General features: G+C 45.9%; 1 protein-coding gene across 1 annotated transcript in view; it reads right to left on the bottom strand.

Annotated features, from left to right (window-relative positions):
• The window catches only part of LOC138359488 (mucin-7-like), a 40,351-nt gene extending 18,629 nt beyond the window's left edge, over nucleotides 1-21,722 (bottom strand). Inside the window, exons 1-2 of the mRNA XM_069318780.1 lie at nucleotides 21,167-21,722; nucleotides 1,614-1,903 (exon numbers count right to left, since the gene is read on the bottom strand). Coding sequence (XP_069174881.1) covers nucleotides 1,614-1,903; nucleotides 21,167-21,722 — 846 coding nt within the window. The remainder of the gene's footprint in view (nucleotides 1-1,613; nucleotides 1,904-21,166) is intronic.
• Nucleotides 21,723-23,295: the final 1,573 nt, after the last annotated feature.

The following is a 23,295-nucleotide window of genomic DNA, read 5'->3' as shown; positions in this document are numbered from 1 at the left end:
CCTGGCACAGGAGCGGGGCAAGTAGCACGGGCTATGGTGAGCCCGTAGTGGACTTACCTGGCACTTGAGCGGGGCAAGTAGCACGGGCTATGGTGAGCCCGTAGTGGACTTACCTGGCACATGAGCGGGGCAAGTAGCACGGGCTATGGTGAGCCCGTAGTGGACTTACCTGGCACATGAGCGGGGCAAGTAGCACGGGCTATGGTGAGCCGGTAGTGGACTTACCTGGCACAGGAGCGGGGCAAGTAGCACGGGCTATGGTGAGCCCGTAGTGGACTTACCTGGCACAGGAGCGGTGCCGTTGTGTCCGTCTGCTAGCAGTTTCACTGGTAAACACGAAGTCTTTAAGGGGGTAGAAACAGCCTAAGCTACTCTATCCCTTTGAGATGTATTTTTTCTTGTTTCAATAAACTTACTTGAACGAAGTCGTTTGTTTCCCAAGACTAACGACGAGATATCTAGTTCTTTCCTTGTTTTACGCTGTGTTATTAGTCTATAACGTTATTGTTTACATTATTGGGAAAACATCAGTTGCATATATAGATGGAGTTTCCCTACATATCATCCCATCCACATGTCGTCACTTACTCACCCTTACACATCTTCCTTTTCCACTACTCTCTCATCATCCCTAAGCTTAGCTACCCTCTGCTCCCACTGTCCCCTCCCACGTTCCTCATCTCCCAGCATTCTCAAATGGATGTGGTGTTGTCAGTGTGGTGTGGAGTCACTGGGTGTGGTGCCACTAGGTGTGGAGCTACTGGGTGTGGAGCCACTAGGTGTGGTGCCACTGGGTGTGGTGCCACTAGGTGTGGAGCTACTGGGTGTGGTGCCACTGGGTGTGGTGCCACTAGGTGTGGTGCCACTGGGTGTGGTGCCACTAGGTGTGGAGCTACTGGGTGTGGTGCCACTAGGTGTGGAGCCACTAGGTGTGGTGCCACTGGGTGTGGTGCCACTAGGTGTGGAGCTACTGGGTGTGGTGCCACTGGGTGTGGTGCCACTGGGTGTGGTGTAGTGTATCTATTACCCTTTGACAGTTTCTTGATATATAAATGGACAGGTTAGAATTTCTTATTTCTTTTCTGTGAGTTAACAAACAAACCACAATAACGTTGGTAATACCATTTTATTCTCTTAGACCATCGAAGTCTCCAAGACGAGGAAACAAACAAGATCGTCATTCTAATGCTTTTCGTCCATTTGAAAACTTAAATCAAATTCTAAGTGTTAAGTCAAAGGTTCAAACTTCACTCAAATCGCCACACATTCTAAGACTCTTGAGAAAGTGTATCGTCAGTGGACCCGATATATCATGGTAAGAAAGATTAATGATGCAAGGGGGGATTGACTTGGCCATCCTGGTGTGCGTGCTTTAGGAGAATTTATGTCCATTCTGCAGTAATACTATTAGAACTGCACCGGTAGAATCCACGGGAGTTGGGGCGAGAGCACGTCCCTTCCGGACATCTTGCCGGGTCCGGTTCCCCGTCGGTAAGTTACTGCTGCTTCAGGTGTCCCGGTCTGCTGGTCATTAGTTCCTCGGGCCCGGCCGCTTCTTGGGTCTTCTTCCACCTGATGCTGAGGCGTTGTCTCTACTGTTTGGTCCTTCGCACTCTGCTCTTTGGGCTACATTCTTGTGCTGTTGGGTCCACGTCTTCGTGCTGTTGGGTCCACGTCTTCGTGCTGTTGGGTCCACGTCTTCGTGCTGTTGGGTCCACGTCTTCGTGCTGTTGGGTCCACGTCTTCGTGCTGTTGGGTCCACGTCTTCGTGCTGTTGGGTCCACGTCTTCGTGCTGTTGGGTCCACGTCTTCGTGCTGTTGGGTCCACGTCTTCGTGCTGTTGGGTCCACGTCTTCGTGCTGTTGGGTCCACGTCTTCGTGCTGTTGGGTCCACGTCTTCGTGCTGTTGAATACGGTATGACGTAAATAATAGAAAGTTAAGACATAAGAACATAAGAACAAGGTAACTGCAGAAGGCCTATTGGCCCATACGAGGCAGCTCCTGTCTATAACACTGGACAGCGAACAGTAACGTGATGTTTCAGAGGTAGTCATTTCTTCCAGCTTAATATCACTTAACACAGGTTAGTTCTGGAAAATATCACTGATACAGACTACCCACTACCCACTCAAGTGGGTAGTGGGAAGCTGGGTAACCTGACCCACTCAAGTGGGTAGTGGAGCCAATGAAACGCTGAGTAATTTATAGCAGGCAAAATTCGACCACGTCCATCAGAGGAACTAACCCGTCCTCTTCACTAGTACGTCTTATTTTGTATGTAATGTTCCCAACTGACCAACCATTTGGGCTGGACGGTAGAGCGACGGTCTCACTTCGTACATTTCGGCGTTCAATCCCCGATGGTCCACAAGTGGTTGGGCACCATTCCTTTCCCCCGTCCCATCCCAAACCCTTATTCTGACCCCTTCCCGGTGCTATATAGTCGTAATGGTTTAGCGCTTTGCACACACACACACACACACACACACACACACACACACACACACACACACACACACACACACACACACAGAGCCCGGCTCCTGTGCCAGGTAAGTCCACTACGGGCTCACCATAGCCCGTGCTACTTGGAACTTGTTCCGAGTAGCTGATTCTATAACAACAAACGGCTAAGAAATGCACAGAGACCTGAAAGCTGCAGTATTAAAAGTTATGACAAGTTCTGTAATAATAGGTATTTGTATGGTCAGCACAGTAATCGGACCAGGCAATGTGATGTAGTAATTGCGCGAATTCGCCATGGCTATAGACACATCTGGCAGGTTAGTGAGGCTGAGCCACTACCAGAATATTCAGATTGTAAACTCTGTGATAAACCTTTAATGCATTCACTAGAACACTATATTGATGAATGTGAAACCGTAAAGGAATTTAGACCTCCTGGCCTATTGTACCACCAACTGTGTAACTATTTTATTGACTCAGGTGTTCTGGACGACATCCTAACAATTTACCCAAAATTTGCTTGTCCATTTTAAAGAATGAAGAACAATTTTTATTTATATTCTAAGCTGTATCACTTATGAACCCATCCCTGCCCTTGTGTGGCAGTGCACAATAGAAAGTTGTTTTCACATATCCACACATTAAAACATTGATTGTAACCGTGATATATATGTACTTCAGCCTACAGTTTAGACCTATTGTCTTATGTATGACCCTCTGTCCTGCGTGACAGTGAATACTAGCATTAACCTCAATTTAATAAGACTATCAAAATCCTCAGATTAGGCAAAATTGTAATTAATTTTGTCAATAAAGATGTTAACAATAATAACAAACGGCGCTTTCCCTGATAATTCCCTCCCTTCCAACGGACCAATTATAACGTTCTACGAGAAGTAGCGTCTCACAAATACCCACGTTTTTCATACATCGGTTGGTTTGGTTAGGTGGGTTGCTTGGGTGTGTGCTTTTCTAGTTAGGTTACTACTTTGTATTTTGTACGTTGCGGCAGGTCAAGAGGCTGACCCATTACCCATTTTAAGACCGCATTTCTTGATGAGAAAATTGAGTAAAGCAAATATGAAATTTGTCAACAGACGTCAAGAAAAATAAAATAAATAAGGAAGGGCCAAATATTATTTCCATTATATGATAGAAGATCCAATTTACAAAATAGTTTAGAAATGTTTTAAAAGATGGGAATTAGAATTAGAGACAAAATAGTGAAGCTTGGTATTGAAGCCTATTTGGAATTCCTTCTTTCCCCATCTTTCCACATTTATGGGAATTGTTTTTTCTTGGCAGACAGCATCGGGAGCCTTACCGAGAAGCCGGGGCCAAGCAAACATGTTTTGGGAATTCTCATTGTTCTTGTAAACACCCAACACACACACTCAAGGCTCCCACTGGGGGTGGGCTCTTGTCTGTGTTTGCTGTTTGTATCTGCAGAGTCGAGCTCTTAGCTCTTGGACCCCGCCTTTCTAACCAGTTTATTTTGCCTCTATGTCTACTACATAATACTCTCTACTCTATTACTACTATCTCTCTCTCTCTCTCTCTCTCTCTCTCTCTCTCTCTCTCTCTCTCTCTCTCTCTCTCTCTCTCTCTCTCTCTCTCTCCCCTTCCCACAGTTCGGCATTACTTTGCAATATTTTTTTTACAATAGCGTAGCCTATTATTATTTTCTGTGACTGAAAAAGAGAAAAGGCGACGCATTCAAAAAATCCTAAAGGGTTTTGGGCGTTTTTTTCATCGGCCTCTCACACCTGAATGATCCTTGCAAGCCCATTCTCTCTGGGCACGGGTATCGTTCACGTGCCTGGCCTCACGTGGCACGGGTAACATTCACGTGCCTGGCCTCACGTGGCACGGGTAACATTCACGTGCCTGGCCAACATTCACGTTGTGAAGAGGCAAAATGTACAAGGCCAATCATCTGAGATTTTCTGTGCCTGTCTGTGTGTGGGAACAGTGCTCTGTGGTGTGGTGTTTGTTCTGCACGCTGGCTGGTCTGTGTGTGGTGTTTGTCCAACACGCTGCTGGTCTGTGTGTGTGGTGTTTGTCCTGCACGCTGCTGGTCTGTGTGTGTGGTGTTTGTCCTGCACGCTGCTGGTCTGTGTGTGTGGTGTTTGTCCTGCACGCTGCTGGTCTGTGTGTGGTGTTTGTCCAACACGCTGCTGGTCTGTGTGTGGTGTTTGTCCAACACGCTGCTGGTCTGTGTGTGGTGTTTGTCCAACACGCTGCTGGTCTGTGTGTGGTGTTTGTCCAACACGCTGCTGGTCTGTGTGTGGTGTTTGTCCAACACGCTGCTGGTCTGTGTGTGGTGTTTGTCCAACACGCTGCTGGTCTGTGTGTGTGGTGTTTGTCCAACACTCTGCTGGTCTGTGTGTGGTGTTTGTCCAACACGCTGCTGGTCTGTGTGTGTGGTGTTTGTCCAACACGCTGCTGGTCTGTGTGTGTGGTGTTTGTCCAACACGCTGCTGGTCTGTGTGTGGTGTTAAGACCTTCGAGTGAGTGGATCACAATGAGGTGATTACTAAGCGCCTCACGCTTCTCTGCTGTTTACTGCTCTCCTGTTTTGATAGACTCATTTCCCGCCACCAGCAAGATTGGATTATGAAATTCCCAATTAACCTCAGAATAGGTTGCTGTTTGAAGGTTAATTAAATGAAGGGAAAACCACGCGCGAGAGAGAGAGAGGACAATATCAGACCAGGATAGATACGCCGGTATAATTACCTCATGAATATAACCACCATCGCCGGTCGGTCGAGCGGACAGCACGCTGGACTTGTGATCCTGTGGTCCTGGGTTCGATCCCAGGCGCCGGCGAGAAACAATGGGCAGAGTTTCTTTCACCCTATGCCCCTGTTACCTAGCAGTAAAATAGGTACCTGGGTGTTAGTCAGCTGTCACGGGCTGCTTCCTGGGGGTGGAGGCCTGGTCGAGGACCGGGCCGCGGGGACACTTAAAAAGTCCCGAAATCATCTCAAGATATAACCATGAGGGTGGCTATCCACGGCCCTGGTGGGGTTTAGACATGTATCCGCAGCTGTTATGTTGTTTACACATTTCCATATGACACGTGTAAATACCTTAAACAAGTGTTTAAAGACGATTGTATTATTGTTGTAGAGTTAGCTGAAGGTATTAAGCCTGTAAACCAACACAGTTGCTATCTGTTGCATTTGCAGGGATTTAGATAACGAGTTGACGAACGCTGTGTAGAACAGCCTGAACAAAGAAATGTTGGCTAAAGATATCCAACGGCTGTTGAAAATGATGTGATAATTTAATGTGGAAGGATCCGTGTACTGGCATAGGTACTTTCATCTTACGTTAGGGTCAAATATGCTTCCTCCCAGTGAAGACGTTAGTGTATATCATGACTTCAGAACCACGAGAGGCGGGTGTACTGTGGGGCCATCGTCTCTCTCTCTCTCCCTCTCTCTCTCTCTCTCTCTCTCTCTCTCTCTCTCTCTCTCTCTCTCTCTCTCTCTCTCTCTCTCTCTCTCTCTCTCTCTCTCTCTCTCTCTCTCTCTCTCTCTCTCTCTCTCTCTCTCTCGCAGCGAAACAATAAATTCTGTTTACAGCGTCAACTGCAGGAACAATAATCAGAGACCGTCACACTCTCCTCTCAGCTCCCATTCCTGACTGACATACCTCATTCCATGTCACTCATCCTCAACCGGTTCCCAGACAACCTTCACTCATCCCCCCTCATCTCTCTCTCTCTCTCTCTCCTTCTTCTGACTCTCGGTATCCACTCACACTGTCCTGCCTGTCACTCTTGACCGTTTCGTGCACTCACAGCTCCTCTTAACGTGTGGTTACATATGACAAAAATATTGCTTTTAGGACTTCGTTACTCTTGAACAAATCCACAAGGGCCGTGACGAGGATTCGAACCTACGTCCGACAGCATCCCAGACGCTGCGTTAATCGACTAAGCTACAGTCGATTAAGGTTTCATTTGATATATCACGCTACTGTGATTTGTGTGTGTTCGTTACTCTTCAATTTTACGCATTTTTTTCCTTACCTTTCAGTCCAACTCTTTCTTCCTGTTCTATGAACTCTGCGTCATTTCGTAATTTCCTCGGTTTCTCCCATTTTCTTATGGTTCTCATACTGTTTCTTCTCCTTTCCTACACTCTCCTATTCTTCCACCTTCTCTTTCCTCTTTAGGGTTCCTTCGCTGCCCCTTCACCAGGCTCCATCTTGCTGGTGCTCAAGGTGTGAGTGGTTGAGGTGTGTTGCACGTCCTCCCAGGTGGCGGCGCTGCAACGTTGCCACTCAACATACACCTGCTGCAGCCTCGAGATAACACTGGTTAATAACACCAAATAATTTATCTGCCAGTGGCCGCTGGGGCCTCAGAGCCGCCCGGGCAGGACTTGCCAAGGAGTAACAGCCAGGATTAACCACTGGAGCCGACCAGCACGGAATTGATAGTTATTTGGGACTTGTTTTTTATCGTTTGAAAATGTTTTCCGCTGCGCCTGACACAATGTCGGTTGGTGCACTAATTACCGATAATAACAGGGCCTTATAACCCCTAACAGACTATCGTGGGGTCTCCCGTTCCCGACCTTACTGGGAGCCGGTCGGCCGAGCGGACAGCACACTGGACTTGTGATCCTGTGGTTCTGGGTTCGATCCCAGGCGCCGGCGAGAAACAATGGGCTGAGTTTCTTTCACCCTATGCCCCTGTTACCTAGCAGTAAAATGGGTATCTGAGTGTTAGTCAGCTGTCACGGGCTGCTTCCTGGGGGTGGAGGCCTGGTCGAGGACCGGGCCGCGGGGACACTAAAGCCCCGAAATCATCTCAAGATAACCTCAAGATAACCTCAAGATAAGCTTACCTGAAACAAAACAGGATTTAAGCACTATACTCCCTCAATAGACACCGCTAGAATATGAGTACTCATGAGGCGTGTGATAAAAACTTCAATTTCTTTCAACTGATTTGATCATTATACTTTATTGGGTGTTTATTGATTAATGCAGATGAATCTTTATGTATATATAGCGATGGATAGCTATCGTATAGGACTGATACCTGCTCCAACAGTTGACTTGCCATGATATCTGGTGCGTAAAGAAATATGAAACTTGGTTTTTGTTGCATATGTTGTCCAATAATTATATATTCTACATTTCTCAAGTGAATGGCGTAAGTTTTGAAAAGGTGAATCTTATACGCTGGTTCCAGTCTGATTAGGCCACAGTCATTAACATAAAAGCTTGTGTTTAACATGAATTGAAAACTTGCCATTTACAATTGCCCTTAATTGGTAGCACAAATATAATTTTAAGAAGTATTTTAGCTAGGTTATAATAGACGTAAAAGGAGAATAAAAATCAAATTAACGAGGAGATTATACGTGGGATAACAAGATGAGAATGTGGCCCGGTGATATATTTCTGTTGCTTCGTAGCCTAGTGTCAGGGCGCGCCCAGGCGGACTTACGTTATCTTGAGGTTATCTTGAGATGATTTCGGGGCTTTAGTGTCCCCGCGGCCCGGTCTTCGACCAGGCCTCCCCCCCAGGAAGCAGCCCGTGACAGCTGACTAACACCCAGGTACCTATTTTACTGCTAGGTAACAGGGGTATAGGGTGAAAGAAACTCTGCCCATTGTTTCTCGCCGGCGCCTGGGATCGAACCCAGGACTACAGGATCACAAGTCCAGTGTGCTGTCCGCTCGGCCGACCGGCTCCCATACGTACCAAAACATAAATATCTAAACCATTTTTTTTTTTTTTTTTTTTTTTTTTTTTTTTTTTTTTTTTTTTTTTTTTTTTTTTTTTTTTTTTTTCTACCATTGACAGTCATACGTGACCATTTACACAATATATCATGTGATTATATTTCTATCTGATGAAACGAAATATTGCAAAGCAAGTAAATACGAAATAATAAATTTTCGTTGGGGAGAGAGGCAACGCGACCCGCTTGACGTAATACTTTTCAGCTGACTCCACCTTCACGGATTGTTTGAGGTCAGAACATCATCATTCCCTGGCTTGTCACCCAACTATTGCAAGACAGAGACACGTGGCATCTGTTGACGCGCACATCGCTGCATACTACTTTCACTTATTTATATACAGGAAGGTACATTGGGTTCATGAGAGTATAGAGGCTTGTAAGTTTTACATTCTTGTGAAGCCACTAGTACGCATAGCGTTTCAAGAAGAGCCTTAATCTAACATATAATTTTAAGAAGGTAATTTCTAGCAAAATTAACAAAACAATGTTTACAGGTACATTGTAAGGAAGAATAAAAATATATTGTAAGAAGATATAAAAATGTTTAGTGCAATAGGCTTTAATTGATATATATATAGTCAAACATGTGGGATTTATTTGATACCCATTAAGATATTTAAAGTGGAAATGACGTCGTGTGGTTTATAAAACTACCATTAGTGATTGAGAACTACCATTAGTGATTGAGAACTACCATTAGTGATTGAAAACTACCATTAGTGATTGAAAACTACCATTAGTGATTGAAAACTACCATTAGTGATTGAAAACTACCATTAGTGATTGAAAACTACCATTAGTGATTGAAAACTACCATTAGTGATTGAAAACTACCATTAGTGATTGAAAACTACCATTAGTGATTGAAAACTACCATTAGTGATTGAAAACTACCATTAGTGATTGAAAACTACCATTAGTGATTGAGTACTACCATTAGTGATTGAAAACTACCAATAGTGATTGAGTACTACCATTAGTGATTGAGAACTACCATTAGTGATTGAGAGAAACATTCACCTGACCCAACCCAACACAAAATCTTACGGATGCAGGAAATAAAACAAATTTCATGAACACATTTAGGTACATCTGCACATTTGTACAGCTAAACCAACTTGGAAAATGACGCCAGGAAAGGTATTGCAGTTCCAAAACTATAGTTTTCTCTACACTAAATCTACTGTAAAGTGTTAAATAACAAGAACTATATTATTGTGTCTTCAAAAAAAAAATGGCTTATTGCACATGACCTTTAAATACTAAGTGAGAGTGAGTATGACAGTTTCTTGTCGTTGGGAACACGAGTGAGTGTAATATATATATATATATATATATATATATATATATATATATATATATATATATATATATATATATATATATATATATATATATATATATATATAATTAGTATCATTAAATATTTAAACCTCATATTAAAGCTTTAATTAGTAGATATTTAAACCTCATATTAAACCTTTAATTAGTAGATATTTAAACCCTCATAGTGACAATGTTAGAATACGAAGGAAGGAAGGATTAAAACAGGAAATTACCTACGTATTTTCGTATTTAATAATAAATCTTCAGAAGGATGTGAATCACGTGTTAATTTCTTCGTGATTTACACACACAAACCTCACAATGTACGTCGTAATTTCAGTAAAAATACATTTATTAATAATACATTTTTCTTCGGTGTTGTGTAACTTTATTCAGTCTTATAATGTTTGCCTTTTTGGTTATTTTAAGTTAAGAGGAGAATGAAGGCTTAGTCTAAACATCTGTTAAGATGAACAGATGCATAATGTTGTTGAAAACTGGTTGAATAATTGCCCACACAGAGGGACTCTCTACACCTCCCTCCCTGCCCACACATGTACCCTTGCCCTGTCTCTTCCAACCCTGAACACATGCCCTTCCCCCCCCCCCCCCCACCTATCTTTCTCTCCCTGCCCACACCTGCTCGTCTCTCGTGAACATAACCAAAACGTTTCCCCCCACAATGCTCATCTAAACATACATCTTGAACAGCAATATCTTAATTCATTATTTACAAACTGGTGCTATAATCTATATAGCCTCGGAACGTAACATTTCACATTCACTGACTTCCTGGAGGGGCATTGAGCCGTGCCCCCCTTCACGGGGGGCAATGGGGCGACTAAAACCCCCAATGACACTGCCGATAAAATGATCGTCAATACTGTAAAGTTTAATGAGACTAGTTTCCAGGGTTTCCCCCGCCATCCTCGCTCAGATAGACATTCTCCTTCGAAGCTTATTACTTCAAACAGCCGATTTACACAGACGTTATCCTCGAATAACTGAGAAGGAGCCAGTCGCAGGAAGCTTAGCAGGAATCCAATTTTAGACTCAAAACTAACGATCAGTGGTTCCCTGGTTTCGTAAATGTTGTGGAGTTCGTGATCGTAAGGGTGCGTGAACGTGTAGGGCGTTAGTGCGCATGCGTGTGGTATTGTGTACTTAAGTTTCGGTTGACCAAACCATACACTAGAAAGTGAAGGGACGACGACGTTTCGGTCCATCTTGGACCATTCTCAAGTCGATTGTGAGAATGGTCCAGGACGGACCGAAACGTCGTCGTCCCTTCACTTTCTAGTGTGTGGTTTGGTCAACATATTTCAGCCACGTTATTGTGCCTCCTCGTCTGCTTAAGTATCGGTATTTACCACTCGGAGTCTACAGGGAATTGAGGTCTTGTTCTTCATGCCCGCGCCTCTACTAGCTTTGTTCTCCATGTTGCGTTATAATTGAATAATTCTCACGTTCGAATTTTTTGTCGAATCTAGCCTTAAATTTGTAGACGGAGGTGGCTTCCACAGCCTCTTCTTGCAGCGTAGTTCCCTTGTTGACTTCCCGTACGTGTGTGTGTGTGTGCGTGTGTGTGTATGTGTGCGTGTGTGGGGTGGTGGAGGGGGGATGGTGGGGTTAGACCAGTTAGGGGGGAGCACAGGTTTCTTCCTAGGCTGGTGGAGTGGTTTCTTATCTTGAGATTATCTTGAGATGATTTCGTGGCTTTAGTGTCCCCGCGGCCCGGTCCTCGACCAGGCCTCCACCCCCAGGAAGCAGCCCGTGACAGCTGACTAACACCCCAGGTACCTGTTATACGGCTAGGTAACAGTTGAAGGATGGTTGAAGGATGCGCTGGTCCAAGAGGTTATCTTGAGATGACTTCGGGGCTTAGTGTCCCCTCGGCCCGGTCCTCGACCAGGCCTCCTTCCCCCCCCCCCGAGAAGCAGCTCGCAGCAGCTGTCTAACTCCCTGGTACCTATTTACTGCTAGAAAGTTCTTTGTAGATCAAATTTACCGTCAACATATTTACTCCTACAGGTGTCTTTTTGAACTTTTTTTTTATTATGACGTAAATTGAGTCCGAAAATTGACTTTAGCCTTCATGAATAGATTTGAAAAAGCATTAGAAATGTAAATTCAGAATGAAGGAGATGCGAGAGACAGCGAGCAATTCCCCCGGGTGATGCATAGACCGCCAGCCGTCTTATTCCTGACCTAAATCATAGAGGGAATTCTCGCTGACGCCTTAATAACCCCTGGAGGGAACACCCCTGGAGGGTACACCCCTGGAGGTAACACCCCTGGAGGGTACACCCCTGTAGGGAACACCCCTGTAGGGAACACCCCTGGAGGGTACACCCCTGGAGGGTACACCCCTGTAGGGAACACCCCTGGAGGGAACACCCCTGGAGGGAACACCCCTGGAGGGAACACCCCTGGAGGGTACACCCCTGGAGGTAACACCCCTGGAGGGTACACCCCTGGAGGGAACACCCCTGTAGGGAACACCCCTGGAGGGTACACCCCTGTAGGGAACACCCCTGGAGGGTACACCCCTGGAGGGTACACCCCTGGAGGGAACACCCCTGTAGGGAACACCCCTGTAGGGAACACCCCTGGAGGGAACACCCCTGGAGGGTACACCCCTGTAGGGAACACCCCTGGAGGGTACACCCCTGGAGGGTACACCCCTGGAGGGAACACCCCTGTAGGGAACACCCCTGTAGGGAACACCCCTGGAGGGAACACCCCTGTAGGGAACACCCCTGGAGGGAACACCCCTGGAGGGAACACCCCTGTAGGGAACACCCCTGGAGGGAACACCCCTGGAGGGAACACCCCTGGAGGGAACACCCCTGGAGGGAACACCCCTGGAGGGAACACCCCTGTAGGGAACACCCCTGGAGGGTACACCCCTGTAGGGAACACCCCTGGAGGGTACACCCCTGGAGGGAACACCCCTGTAGGGAACACCCCTGTAGGGAACACCCCTGGAGGGAACACCCCTGTAGGGAACACCCCTGGAGGGAACACCCCTGTAGGGAACACCCCTGGAGGGAACACCCCTGGAGGGAACACCCCTGGAGGGAACACCCCTGTAGGGAACACCCCTGGAGGGTACACCCCTGTAGGGAACACCCCTGGAGGGTACACCCCTGGAGGGAACACCCCTGTAGGGAACACCCCTGTAGGGAACACCCCTGGAGGGAACACCCCTGGAGGGAACACCCCTGGAGGGAACACCCCTGGAGGGAACACCCCTGGAGGTAACACCCCTGGAGGGTACACCCCTGGAGGTAACACCCCTGGAGGGAACACCCCTGGAGGGAACACCCCTGGAGGGAACACCCCTGGAGGGAACACCCCTGGAGGGAACACCCCTGGAGGGAACACCCCTGGAGGTAACACCCCTGGAGGGTACACCCCTGGAAGTGTCTCTTTTAAACTGTATTCCCCCACAGTAAGCAAATTTGGGATACTTCGCCAAGATTCCTGGCAGCACATCATTATGAATGAAGTACTTACACATTTCTTGGACACCACTGATAGTGTTATCTCTAAATTGGGCGATTTTGTTCACATTCCATGATATAATGACGCAAAGTATGCGAATAGTTCTGCTGACAGAGTTTACATTTAGTCAGATCTACATCAGCAGATGTTACATACTCCCAGAGGTACTTGTAGCCGAGCCTAAGCCTGGTAGCGGTAACATCTAGAAGGTACTCGAGCCTTTTGGTACAGTTTATTTTTCTTTATTAAACTATATACAATATAAATATCATATTTACTTACATATTTACAAAGGAAAATATTTCATTTGTATATTGTTGATATAATTCTCTGTGAACCAATTTTTCAGATCACCGAGCATGAGCTGTAAACCCTAAATGGTATACTTGATCCTGTCTTGTAAGAACTTCAATATTCTGTCTACTGAGTGTACCCTCCTGCCTGCCTATCCACTCACAGTAACCCTCCTGCCTGCCTATCCACTCACAGTAACCCTCCTGCCTGCCTATCCACTCACAGTAACCCTCCTGCCTGCCTATCCACACACAAAATGTAATCAGAAAGTAGCATAGTTATTGTATTCTTAATTTTCTTACATTTAATGTCAATATGAAACATTAAAAATCTCTTAAATCCACGCTAATGCTGGTTGGTAGAGTGGCGGACTCGCTGCTTGCAGATCAGGGCTCGATCCCCGATGGTTAGGCTCCTTCCCTCCGCCCTGTCCCTGAGTCGTATAGTCGTTCTGGATTAGCGCTTTCTCCTTATCATTTATATTATTTTATGTTATTATGTGATATAAACCATTCTATTATCATATTATGTATTCTAAACGGGTTAATGGTATACTGTATGGTTAATCTAGTTAATCTATTAGGATTGGCACCGAAAAACAACATTAATTTAATAATTGTTATTTTCAAATATTATTATATTATATTTTATATATAATATAAATATATTATATATATATATTTTATATATATATTTTATATATATATTATATTATTATATTATAAATATATTGTTTTGGTATTGTGGAGTTGGCATAGGTGTGTGGGGGATTAGCATGGTTCTACATAGGCATGACTTTAACGACCAGGCAAGAGAATACAGTCGCAGTGATTAATACAGTCGTTTAATTGTATTGTGCGATACATCATCTGCAGGATAACAATCTACGCTGCTCACTCCAGCATCAAGAGATGACTCGACTCCTGGGGGACCAGATTCACGAAGCAGTTACGCAGGTACTTACGAGCCTGTACATCTTTTCTCAATCTTTGGCGGCTTTGTTTACAATTATTAAACAGTTAATGAGCTCCGAAGCACCAGGAGGCTGTTTATAACAATAACAACAGTTGATTGGCAAGTTTTCATGCTTGTAAACTGTTTAATAAATGTAACCAAAGCCGTCAAAGATTGAGGAAAGATGTACACGTTCGTAAGTACTTGCGTAACTGCTTCGTGAATCTGGCCCCGGGTCTAGAAAGAGATCATTCCTGCTTTTCAGTCATCACCGTTCGGGAAAATTGCTTAAAATTTAGCAACATCTTCCATCCAGAGAGAACTGCCCCTCCGCCACAATTCAAAGAGATTCAATCTTTGCCATTCCCTTCCCTCCCGGGGAGAAGCACATCACGCTTCGAGGCGGGCTCACCATAGCCCGTGCTACTTGGAACTTTTTGTTCGGGGTAGCGAATCTTAAACAACAACAAGCTTCCTGGAGCGGCCCCGGCCAGATGTGTGAATATTCCTGCCATAGAGATGAAGGTGAAAAGTTTTTGATATACTGGTATTACTGTTGGGAGAGTGATGCAGTAGACGCCAGAGTTGGTGTGGGGCTCCACACTGGAGGGAGTGAGAGTGGAGCCGCTTTGGTTGGCCACAAGCTCTCACCATGTTACAGATTTTGCAAGAATGTATAATTTATTTACTAAAATTTGTGTTTACCCAATCCATTGTACCATATATATATACATAGAAGAGGGTGGTAGGTAGAAAATAACATAGAAGCTGTTTGGAGGGAACCTAAACATCCCGTCTAATGCGTTGTGTGTGCTTTTCTCCGAGGCTAAGGGGTCCCCTTCTTCCAGCCAGAGGTGGTACTCCCTTATAAGTAGCAGCTTGATAAATTGTGGCTCATGAGTCCTAATTGAGAATTAACCGGGATGTTGAAGCATGAGTTATTCTTGGTGTCACGTGGGAGGTATACAAAGAATGTTTGGTTAGCAATGGTGTGTTGATGTGTGATGTTGACCGCGAAGGAGAATGGGCGGGAGAAGCGGCAAGAAAAAGGGATACACCCAGTTGACACATAAGGGTGTGTCACGAAAACTGAAGGAGAAAGATATTAATAAACAGACAAGACAACTTTGGCAGGAACCATTGGAGTTAATAGAGAGCTGACTAGAAAATTGTGTCCAATTTGTCCGATAACAAGATGCTATTTTGAATGCTGGAAGTGTAATAGGGAGATAGGTGGAACAGGCAATATTAATGGCTTGTAAGAGATTGATATTGAGATAAGAGATATTGAGGTAAGAGATATTGAAATTAAAAATTGGAGAGAATTCTCTGAAATTCTGATAGATGGAATTAATAGAAATATTACACGTGTGAACGTGATTGGTTTGGCTGATGTGAGAAGGCTGCGAGGCGAGAGAAGGGCGCAGCCTCATGCAACTTTGCAGGGGGACGGGTCTTGCTTTCGGGACGGACATAGGTTGGTCGACGTCGTCAGAATTTCTTGGGAAACAGCTTGCCAGGGTCACATTCTGACCCCGAAGACGATTTGTGGCACTACCCGCTAGCTACACCAAGATGAATAATTTGATTTTTTTCTTATATACACCATTATTCACTGATCTTAGGAAAATGGAAATTTTTTGTGCATGACTTTTTTTCGATTTTTCGAAAAAAAAATCGATTTATTTTTACAATAGGGGGTTCCATGCCGGGGCAGCACACTCAAACATAGGTCTCTCCTAGGTTGTTATCGGTCTGCGTTCCCGATTCGCAATCAATGATATCGAGTTCGAACCCTGGCCATAACAGAAAGAGTTGGGGACGTTTATTTTCTCCTAATGCCTCTGTTCACCCAGCGGAAAATAAGTACCCGGGAGTTAAACAACTGTTGTGGGGTTGCATTTTGGGGAAGGTCAGTAGTTTGACCTTGGGGGGGGGGACCTCGATATAAAAGCCTGAAATGTGTATATATATATATATATATATATATATATATATATATATATATGTATGTATATATATATATATATATATATATATATATATATATATATATATATATATATATATATATATACACACACATATATACACACTATATATGTATATATATATACATATGTGTGTATATATATATATATATATATATATATATATATATATATATATATATATATATATATATATATATATATATATATATATATATTATACTCCTTCTAGGTTTTAATATATATATATATATATATATATATATATATATATATATATATATATATATATATATATATATATATATATATATATATGCTTCCTGTCCCCGACAATGGCAATTATCTTCACATGTACTGAATGCATGAATTGGCTTTACGTATTTTTGCATGTTTTATTTCAATATACATTTTTGTGCTTTAGCATTTTTATTTCAATTGAATTTTTAAGTTTTTTGTATTTTATATAAATTCTTGTATTTCATTTTTTTCATGTAGAGTTGCTGTATTGTTTTGTTGTGCGTACGTTCCTGCATGGTTATGGTGTCATGTGTCATGGTGGTGTGTCATGTGTCATGGTGGTGTGTCATGTGTCATGGTGGTGGTGGTGTGTCATGGTGGTGGTGTGTCATGGTGGTGCTGTGTCATGTGTCATGGTGGTGGTGTGTCATGTGTCATGGTGGTGTGTCATGTGTCATGGTGGTGGTGGTGTGTCATGGTGGTGGTGTGTCATGTGTCATGGTGGTGTGTCATGTGTCATGGTGGTGTGTCATGTGTCATGGTGGTGGTGTGTCATGTGTCATGGTGGTGGTGTGTCATGGTGGTGCTGTGTCATGTGTCATGGTGGTGGTGTGTCATGTGTCATGGTGGTGTGTCATGTGTCATGGAGGTGGTGTGTCATGTGTCATGGTGGTGTGTCATGTGTCATGGAGGTGGTGTGTCATGTGTCATGGTGGTGGTGTGTCATGTGTCATGGTGGTGTGTCATGTGTCATGGTGGTGGTGTGTCATGTGTCATGGTGGTGTGTCATGTGTCATGGTGGTGGTGGTGTGTCATGGTGGTGGTGTGTCATGTGTCATGGTGGTGTGTCATGTGTCATGGAGGTGGTGTGTCATGTGTCATGGTGGTGTGTCATGTGTCATGGAGGTGGTGTGTCATGTGTCATGGTGGTGGTGTGTCATGTGTCATGGTGGTGGTGTGTCATGTGTCATGGTGGTGGTGTGTCATGTGTCATGGTGGTGGTGTGTCATGTGTCATGGTGGTGGTGTGTCATGTGTCATGGTGGTGTGTCATGTGTCATGGTGGTGGTGGTGTGTCATGTGTCATGGTGGTGTGTCATGTGTCATGGAGGTGGTGTGTCATGGTGGTGGTGGTGTGTCATGTGTCATGGTGGTGTATCATGTGTCATGGTGGTGGTGGTGTGTCATGTGTCATGGTGGTGTGTCATGTGTCATGGAGGTGGTGTGTCATGGTGGCGTGTCATGTGTCATGGAGGTGGTGTGTCATGTGTCATGGTGGTGGTGTGTCATGTGTCATGGTGGTGGTGTGTCATGTGTCATGGTGGTGGTGTGTCATGTGTCATGGAGGTGGTGTGTCATGGTGGTGTGTCATGTGTCATGGTGGTGGTGTGTCATGTGTCATGGTGGTGGTGTGTCATGTGTCATGGTGGTGGTGTGTCATGTGTCATGGTGGTGGTGTGTCATGTGTCATGGAGGTGGTGTGTCATGGTGGTGTGTCATGTGTCATGGTGGTGGTGTGTCATGTGTCATGGTGGTGTGTCATGTGTCATGTGTCATGGTGGTGGTGTGTCATGTGTCATGGTGGTGGTGTGTCATGTGTCATGGAGGTGGTGTGTCATGGTGGTGGTGTGTCATGTGTCATGGTGGTGGTGTGTCATGTATCATGGTGGTGGTGTGTCATATCTCATGGTGATGCTGTGTCATGTATCATGGTGGTGCTGTGTCATGTATCATGGTGGTGCTGTGTCATGTGTCATGGTGCTGTGTCATGTATCATGGTGGTGCTGTGTCATGTATCATGGTGGTGCTGTGTCATGTATCATGGTGGTGCTGTGTCATGTATCATGGTGGTGCTGTGTCATGTATCATGGTGGTGCTGTGTCATGTATCATGGTGGTGCTGTGTCATGTATCATGGTGGTGCTGTGTCATGTATCATGGTGGTGCTGTGTCATGTATCATGGTGGTGGTGTGTCATGTGTCATGGTGGTGGTGTGTCATGTGTCATGGAGGTGGTGTGTCATGGTGGTGTGTCATGTGTCATGGTGGTGGTGTGTCATGTGTCATGGTGGTGGTGTGTCATGTATCATGGTGGTGCTGTGTCATGTATCATGGTGGTGCTGTGTCATGTATCATGGTGGTGCTGTGTCATGTATCATGGTGGTGGTGTGTCATGTGTCATGGTGGTGCTGTGTCATGTGTCATGGTGGTGTGTCATGTGTCATGTGTCATGGTGGTGGTGTGTCATGTGTCATGGTGGTGGTGTGTCATGTGTCATGGAGGTGGTGTGTCATGTATCATGGTGGTGCTGTGTCATGTATCATGGTGGTGCTGTGTCATGTATCATGGTGGTGGTGTGTCATGGAGGTGGTGTGTCATGGTGGTGTGTCATGTGTCATGGTGGTGGTGTGTCATGTGTCATGGTGGTGGTGTGTCATGTATCATGGTGGTGCTGTGTCATGTATCATGGTAATGCTGTGTCATGTATCATGGTGGTGCTGTGTCATGTATCATGGTGGTGGTGTGTCATGTATCATGGTAATGCTGTGTCATGTATCATGGTGGTGCTGTGTCATGTATCATGGTAATGCTGTGTCATGTATCATGGTGGTGCTGTGTCATGTATCATGGTAATGCTGTGTCATGTATCATGGTGGTGCTGTGTCATGTATCATGGTAATGCTGTGTCATGTATCATGGTGGTGCTGTGTCATGTATCATGGTAGTGCTGTGTCATGTATCATGGTGGTGCTGTGTCATGTATCATGGTGATGCTGTGTCATGTATCATGGTGGTGCTGTGTCATGTATCATGGTAATGCTGTGTCATGTATCATGGTGGTGCTGTGTCATGTATCATGGTAGTGCTGTGTCATGTATCATGGTGGTGCTGTGTCATGTATCATGGTAATGCTGTGTCATGTATCATGGTGGTGCTGTGTCATGTATCATGGTGGTGCTGTGTCATGTATCATGGTGGTGCTGTGTCATGTATCATGGTGGTGCTGTGTCATGTATCATGGTGGTGCTGTGTCATGTATCATGGTGGTGCTGTGTCATGTATCATGGTGGTGCTGTGTCATGTATCATGGTGGTGCTGTGTCATGTATCATGGTGGTGCTGTGTCATGTATCATGGTGGTGCTGTGTCATGTATCATGGTGGTGCTGTGTCATGTATCATGGTGGTGCTGTGTCATGTATCATGGTAATGCTGTCTCTGGACGGCATACGTTCATCAGGTGGGAGATGATGACGTCATAAATGACACCTGTGGCAGATCATGGCACTACCTAATCCAGAAAGTAATTACAGGAGCGGACAAAAAAGAGGCAGCATCAATTAGGGCCGGTTAAGTGGGAGGGGTAAGTGGGAGGGCTACGTGGGAGGGGTAAGTGGGAGGGCTACGTGGGAGGGGTAAGTGGGAGGGCTACGTGGGAGGGGTAAGTGGGAGGGGATGCCAGGTTGGACCAGGTAATTACTCCCACCCAAAACTCCCACGTCACTTACAGTGGTCGCATCGTGCGCGTTATTAAGAGCCAATTAACGTACGTGAACTTTCAGCCTCTAGGAATTTTTTAACCTCCAGGGAGTTTTTCAGGGTAGAGGTGATGACCTCTGTGTGGAGGGTGACCTTTGTGTGGAGGTGATGACCTCTGTGTGGAGGGTGACCTTTGTGTGGAGGTGATGACCTCTGTGTGGAGGGTGACCTCTGTGTGGAGGTGATGACCTCTGTGTGGAGGGTGACCTCTGTGTGGAGGTGATGACCTCTGTGTGGAGGGTGACCTCTGTGTGGAGGGTGACCTTTGTGTGGAGGTGATGACCTCTGTGTGGAGGGTGACCTTTGTGTGGAGGTGATGACCTCTGTGTGGAGGGTGACCTTTGTGTGGAGGTGATGACCTCTGTGTGGAGGGTGACCTCTGTGTGGAGGTGATGACCTCTGTGTGGAGGGTGACCTTTGTGTGGAGGTGATGACCTCTGTGTGGAGGGTGACCTCTGTGTGGAGGGTGACCTTTGTGTGGAGGTGATGACCTCTGTGTGGAGGGTGACCTTTGTGTGGAGGTGATGACCTCTGTGTGGAGGGTGACCTCTGTGTGGAGGTGATGACCTCTGTGTGGAGGGTGACCTCTGTGTGGAGGTGATGACCTCTGTGTGGAGGGTGACCTCTGTGTGGAGGGTGACCTTTGTGTGGAGGTGATGACCTCTGTGTGGAGGGTGACCTTTGTGTGGAGGTGATGACCTCTGTGTGGAGGGTGACCTTTGTGTGGAGGTGATGATCTCTGTGTGGAGGGTGACCTCTGTGTGGAGGTGATGACCTCTGTGTGGAGGGTGACCTTTGTGTGGAGGTGATGACCTCTGTGTGGAGGGTGACCTCTGTGTGGAGGGTGACCTTTGTGTGGAGGTGATGACCTCTGTGTGGAGGGTGACCTTTGTGTGGAGGTGATGACCTCTGTGTGGAGGGTGACCTTTGTGTGGAGGTGATGACCTCTGTGTGGAGGGTGACCTTTGTGTGGAGGTGATGACCTCTGTGTGGAGGGTGACCTTTGTGTGGAGGTGATGACCTCTGTGTGGAGGGTGACCTTTGTGTGGAGGTGATGACCTCTGTGTGGAGGGTGACCTTTGTGTGGAGGTGATGACCTCTGTGTGGAGGGTGACCTCTGTGTGGAGGTGATGACCTCTGTGTAGAGGGTGACCTCTGTGTGGAGGGTGACCTTTGTGTGGAGGTGATGACCTCTGTGTGGAGGGTGACCTTTGTGTGGAGGTGATGACCTCTGTGAGGAGGTGATGACCTCTGTGTGGAGGGTGACCTTTGTGTGGAGGTGATGACCTCTGTGTGGAGGGTGACCTCTGTGTGGAGGGTGACCTTTGTGTGGAGGTGATGACCTCTGTATGGAGGTGATGACCTCTGTGTGGAGGGTGACCTTTGTGTGGAGGTGATGACCTCTGTGTGGAGGGTGACCTTTGTGTGGAGGTGATGACCTCTGTGTGGAGGTCACGACCTCCTGCATGGAGACCACGACCCCATCATGGAGGCCACGACCTCCAACATGGAGGCCACGACCTCCAACATGGATGCCACGACCCCAGCATGGAGACCACGACCCCAGCATGGAGGCCACGACCTCCAACATGGAGGCCACGACCTCCAACATGGAGACCACGACCTCCTGCATGGAGACCAGCGTAGTTTTGTGCAATTTTATATTGACTAATCCCTCTCTTTTAGTGTAAACGGTCAATTTATATATGTTTCTGTTAAATCCTCTTAATCCTCTTGTTTACTCTTTGTGTCGCGGCTTGTGAATTGTTTACTTATATCACGCCTTGTTTGCCCTTGTTCAGTTACAAAACATCAAACAGCAGTAATTTGATCGGTGAGTTAGTTTCAACAGCCCCCGTCAATCTTATATGAGAGTTTGAATAGAATTATGTGCCAGAAATAGCACTCGTTATCATTTATATAGTCCAATTTATTGCAGGAATTATGATGTGTTGTTTTTTGCGTTATTTCTGTTGTTCAGGAAATTGGTTAAAGCGCAGGTGTAGGAACTGGTGCAGGTGTAGCTACAGGTGTAGGAACTGGTGCAGGTGTAGCTACAGGTGTAGGAACTGGTGCAGGTGTAGCTACAGGTGTAGGAACTGGCGCAGGTGTAGGAACTGGTGCAGGTGTAGCTGCAGGTGTAGGAACTGGCGCAGGTGTAGCTGCAGGTGTAGGAACTGGTGCAGGTGTAGGAACTGGCGCAGGTGTAGCTGCAGGTGTAGGAACTGGTGCAGGTGTAGCTACTGGTGTAGGAACTGGCGCAGGTGTAGCTGCAGGTGTAGGAACTGGTGCAGGTGTAGCTACAGGTGTAGGAACTGGCGCAGGTGTAGCTACAGATGTTAGGTGTAATGTACAGGTGTAAAATACAGGTGCAAGGTACAGACGTGAGGTACAGGCGTGAGGTACAGGTGTAAGGTACAGGTGCAAGGTACAGGTGCAAGGTACAGGTGCAAGGTACAGGCGTGAGGTACAGGTGTAAGGTACAGTGTAAGTTGCAGGTGTAAGGTACAGGTGCAAGGTACAGGTGTAAGGTACAGGTGTAAGGTACAAGTGCATTTGTGGGTGTTGCTTGTATAATCATAACTATACACGGTTCAAACAGGTGTGTGACTTGTATAATCAGGACTAGGTCAAGTTATACACAATAACGACATAACTGTAGAGGTTCACTCGCTTTTAAATGAATCACTCTCAGGTGATAAATATCGTGAACCCTTGACTTGATGTTGGTGTATACAGAATGGTGACCAATGGTGAGCGCCTGACAGCTGGGTGGACAGCGGTTCGGATTCGTAGTCCTGAGGTTCCGGGTTCGATCCCCGGTGGAGGCGGAGACAAATGGGCAAAATGTTTCTTTCATCCTAATGCCCATGTTACCTAGCAGTAAATAGGTACCTGGGAGTTAGACAGCTGCTACGGGCTGCTTCCTTACCACAGGACCTTACCTTGAAGTTACCTTGAAAGTGTTTCCGGGGCTTAGCGTCCCCGCGGCCCGGTCGCCGACCAGGATAAGTGCAGAAACCAGGTGTAAACCCACATTAATCTGCTACTTTGGGGAATAATAACACTTCAAGGACATCATGCCTGAAAAAACCACTTCATTTCACAAAAATATATTACAACAAATATGTATTAATTTTCATTGTCCAGGTGAGAAGATCGGGTTGGATTCTTTGCCAAACCCGAGCAAGTGAATTTAACAGGGA

Source organism: Procambarus clarkii, chromosome 8 (assembly GCF_040958095.1).
Source record: "Procambarus clarkii isolate CNS0578487 chromosome 8, FALCON_Pclarkii_2.0, whole genome shotgun sequence".
NCBI classification, from domain to species: domain Eukaryota; kingdom Metazoa; phylum Arthropoda; class Malacostraca; order Decapoda; family Cambaridae; genus Procambarus; species Procambarus clarkii.
This window is presented reverse-complemented; position numbering and strand designations above follow the sequence as displayed.